A 3,556-nucleotide genomic window follows, 5' to 3' on the forward strand; every position below is an offset into this window, starting at 1 on the left:
TAAAAGTGTATTTTTTATTTATATAAAATAAAATACAATGCCAAACACTTACTGATATAAATTTAATTTTCACTGTTGAAGGAGGATTTTTTTTCTGATTCTTGAGTTAGAACAATTTTCAATTTCCTGAGAAAGGGGCTGTCTCAAACTTCTTTGTAGGATTTTGGGATCATACTCCTCAACTGTGTCACGTTGACTATACTTAATAAAAGGCAAGATGTTTATTCTTGCTACAAATTGGAATTCCATGTCACATTGATATCCATGGGAGGGCTGATATTTTCTGAACAGAAACAGAGGAGGAGTTTGGGGTTAGAGGCTGATGGGAGGTTGGGGAGGACTGAGAAGAGGGAGATGAAACTGTAGTTGGTATAAAATAAATAAATACATAAATAAGAAGTTGAATTTGTTTTGAGTTTCTACGGAAGACTCTTCCTGTCATATCTTTCTCTGTCCCATCTTAGCCCCCCAGGACAGCTCATCAGAGAACCATAGTTCATGTACTTTTACATGTCGATCTTTAAATTACTAAATTCAAAAGGAGAACACTAGTCATGTTTGCCTCATCAAATGCTAAGTAAATCTTACAACCAAGCAGAGAAAGTCTTACACTACTGTCAGGGACCAGTCTCGACAAAAGTACCACTTGCCAGTATAGGGGTGTGGAGATTTAGAAAAATTAGTAAAGAATACAAATATTTTTTTAAAAATTAATAAAGCAGAATAGTACATGGAGTGGATTCCAATAAATATTGAAATTGCCCACATATATTTTCCAATTGCTTAAATACTCCAAGCCCCAAAGGTAAGAGTAAGATTTTAAAAAAAAATGCATCATCATGATACAAGAAAATGAATAGAACAATTGCCCAAGTTTGTGGGGTATATCCATAATTAAATAGTCTGCTGCTAGAACAAAGCAAGCCTTGCTCACATCTTAGCTCAAAATATTCTATAGGCAAACTATTCCCTGGATGGAATCCAATGCTACCTCTTTAAAGGAAATGAAACCTTAGTTGGATCCTGGGACTTTTATTTGAGGTAGAAGCATATCTACTCTCTATTACTGAAATACAAGGACTGGCTATTAGCAACGCATGTTGACAATAACCTTGAGAAAGCAGAACTCTCTGATCTAAATCTTAATAGGACCTTTGAGGTAGAAACCTAATAACCCTGAGGAAAAGAGGTATGTTTCAACTCTCTGATTTTTGGTCTATGCGGAAATAAGCTCATATTTTGGGGCCTCCATGCCCTATTTTTGTTCTGCTTTTACTGCAGTCCATATCCATCCACAGAAAGAGACTCATCTGCTCACACTCATCAATGCACCCTCACAGTGGCAATGCACAGTCTAGAAGGCAAGCAAAACAGTTGAATTGGAAAATGGTATGAAAAGTATTTATGAGTAACTAACCTGAAATGTATCCAGATGTTGGTCCTGAGCAAATTCTGTCTTGGTCAATATGTATTTTTTTTTAAAGTTTGCATAATCAGGGTTCCCTGCCATGGGGGAAGTCCAAAGACCATCCACCTCCACAGAAATCATAAATAAATAAATAAATAAATAAATAAATAAATAAATAAATAAGAAAAAAAGTTTGCTTAAATTCAGGCAAAAGAAAACAGATTATGTATTGAGCACATGGTCACTTCACAGTATCTCTTTCCTTTGCAGATTTTCTCAAGACATATTTACAACCACTACAGAATCTAAAATGAGAAAAAATGTAGCAAATTACTGATAAAGCAGAAAAAAATGTCAAATGACTAATTGATCTATGAAAACTGATGCTCATGGAGGGAGATATGAGAGAGATTATGTTATAGACAAAATATTTGCCTTATCTTCTATTTATTATTTGTTGTTTGGAGGAAGTATAAAAGATATTACTGAGTGTTTGAAATGTAGAACACAGAATCTGTAGTGATCTTGTTGAATATCAAAAATATTTTATAATGCTATAAATGTAACTGATTCTATGAGGATTTGGATATTGAAGAACAGCAGGATTCAGAAAAATTTAGAATTGCAGCTGATTGTTTTTTCTCAAGACAAAGGAAGCACAGTATTTGGTTAGATATTCTGTTACTGTCAGTCCTGTAGTATAAGCCCACTGTGCAAGCTGTGTGAAACTCAATTTCTCTAACCAAGGAACTGTTGTTCCCTGACAGGGATTTTTGTGAAAGAATTCCCAGTGTGCAACTAGGAATTTTGACTGTGTGTGTCCTTCCTGTCTCAATGTGGATCATCTAATAAAAGCCACTGACATCATTTTTAAAGGCATTAACATAAAAATATTGTTCTGGCCATCAAGGTTCAAAATTTTCTCAAAATGACATCCCCCATAGAGCCATAATTTCCACAAAATAAATGATGTCATAAAACTACCTGAATTCTTCTCATATATTTCTGAGCTAAATTTGGATCAAATGTATATCAGGTGCACAGCCATAGGGTAAGAAAGTGTCCAAGATTCCCCAGAGGCGAAAAATCATCTGGGAAATAAAGGAATCACAAGTACACAAATAGCCTTTCCTTTGGCTGCAGAAATAAAAGCAGGTAGGAAAATACTGGTTCCCATATAATGTGCTGATCTGAAGAGCCCTTCACAACACACACTGACCAGGCTTCAAGAAGGAAAAAGATGTTTGCTCTGATATTTCTCTTCTTTTTCCTGAACATTCCACTTCTAGTGTCCAGGTTCACTCAACCCAGGTGCTTTTGGAGAATATATGAGAATAAAGACACGGATGAAGATTTGTTGACAGGTTGTATCTTCTTCCTTCAAACAGACCAGCGGCCTGTGGAGAAAGATTATTTAAACCGCATTCTGAATATACAGTAAGTTTCTTAGAATTGTCTATGTAAATGTCACGATAAATATTTCATAGGGGGTCAGAAGTATTTGTACATCCACAGGCCTTTATTTCCATAAGAAAGTGTTCACTGTCTCTTAAAAAAGAATTTTTTATTGTATAAATGATAGGTTAGCATTCTTTGAAATATGAGATGTCACTAATAGTGGTGTCTGCTTACTTTCTTTTCACTTACCTGAGTGGCAGCTGTAGCATGTGAAACTTTTCAACACTTGGGAAGGGTATCTACTAGCTCTTTGTAATTATTTAAGAAGCACGCATCTCTTCTCTATAGATCTAAACTGGTTACTCACTGTCAACACTATTTAATTTATGTCTTATTATTCTCTCAGTAATTTTACTAACTATAGCTTTGTCTTTTATCAATTTGTGCACTATGCACTTTTGATCTTGCGCATTGTTGGTTGTTCTTTTCAAATATAGCACTTTGATCACTATGCCACCCCCAGAGCTCAAATCATTGACAATTCCTCATGTTTAGTGTTCAGGAGTTAATGTTTAACTTCCATTAAGTTCTTTGTTGTTTTTGTTATTGTTTTTCGAGACACGGATTCTCTGTAGCTTTGGTGCCTCTCCCGGAACTAGCTCTTGTCGTTCAGGCTGGCCTCGAACCCCCAAAGGTCAGCCTGCCTCTGCCTCTGGAGTGCTGGGATTAAAGGCGTGTGCCACCACCACC

General features: G+C 35.9%; 1 protein-coding gene across 1 annotated transcript in view; it reads left to right on the top strand.

The window, feature by feature from the left end:
* Positions 1-2,648: 2,648 nt before the first annotated feature.
* Positions 2,649-3,556, top strand: part of LOC126494998 (vomeronasal type-2 receptor 116-like) — a gene marked incomplete at its 3' end in the record, with an annotated part of 32,194 nt that continues 31,286 nt past the window's right edge. Inside the window, exon 1 of the mRNA XM_050132612.1 lies at positions 2,649-2,845. Coding sequence (XP_049988569.1) covers positions 2,649-2,845 — 197 coding nt within the window. The remainder of the gene's footprint in view (positions 2,846-3,556) is intronic.

This window comes from Alexandromys fortis, unplaced genomic scaffold (assembly GCF_014885135.2).
Source record: "Alexandromys fortis isolate MF-2015 unplaced genomic scaffold, M_Fortis_MF-2015_v1.1 scaffold_433, whole genome shotgun sequence".
In the NCBI taxonomy this organism is placed as follows: domain Eukaryota; kingdom Metazoa; phylum Chordata; class Mammalia; order Rodentia; family Cricetidae; genus Alexandromys; species Alexandromys fortis.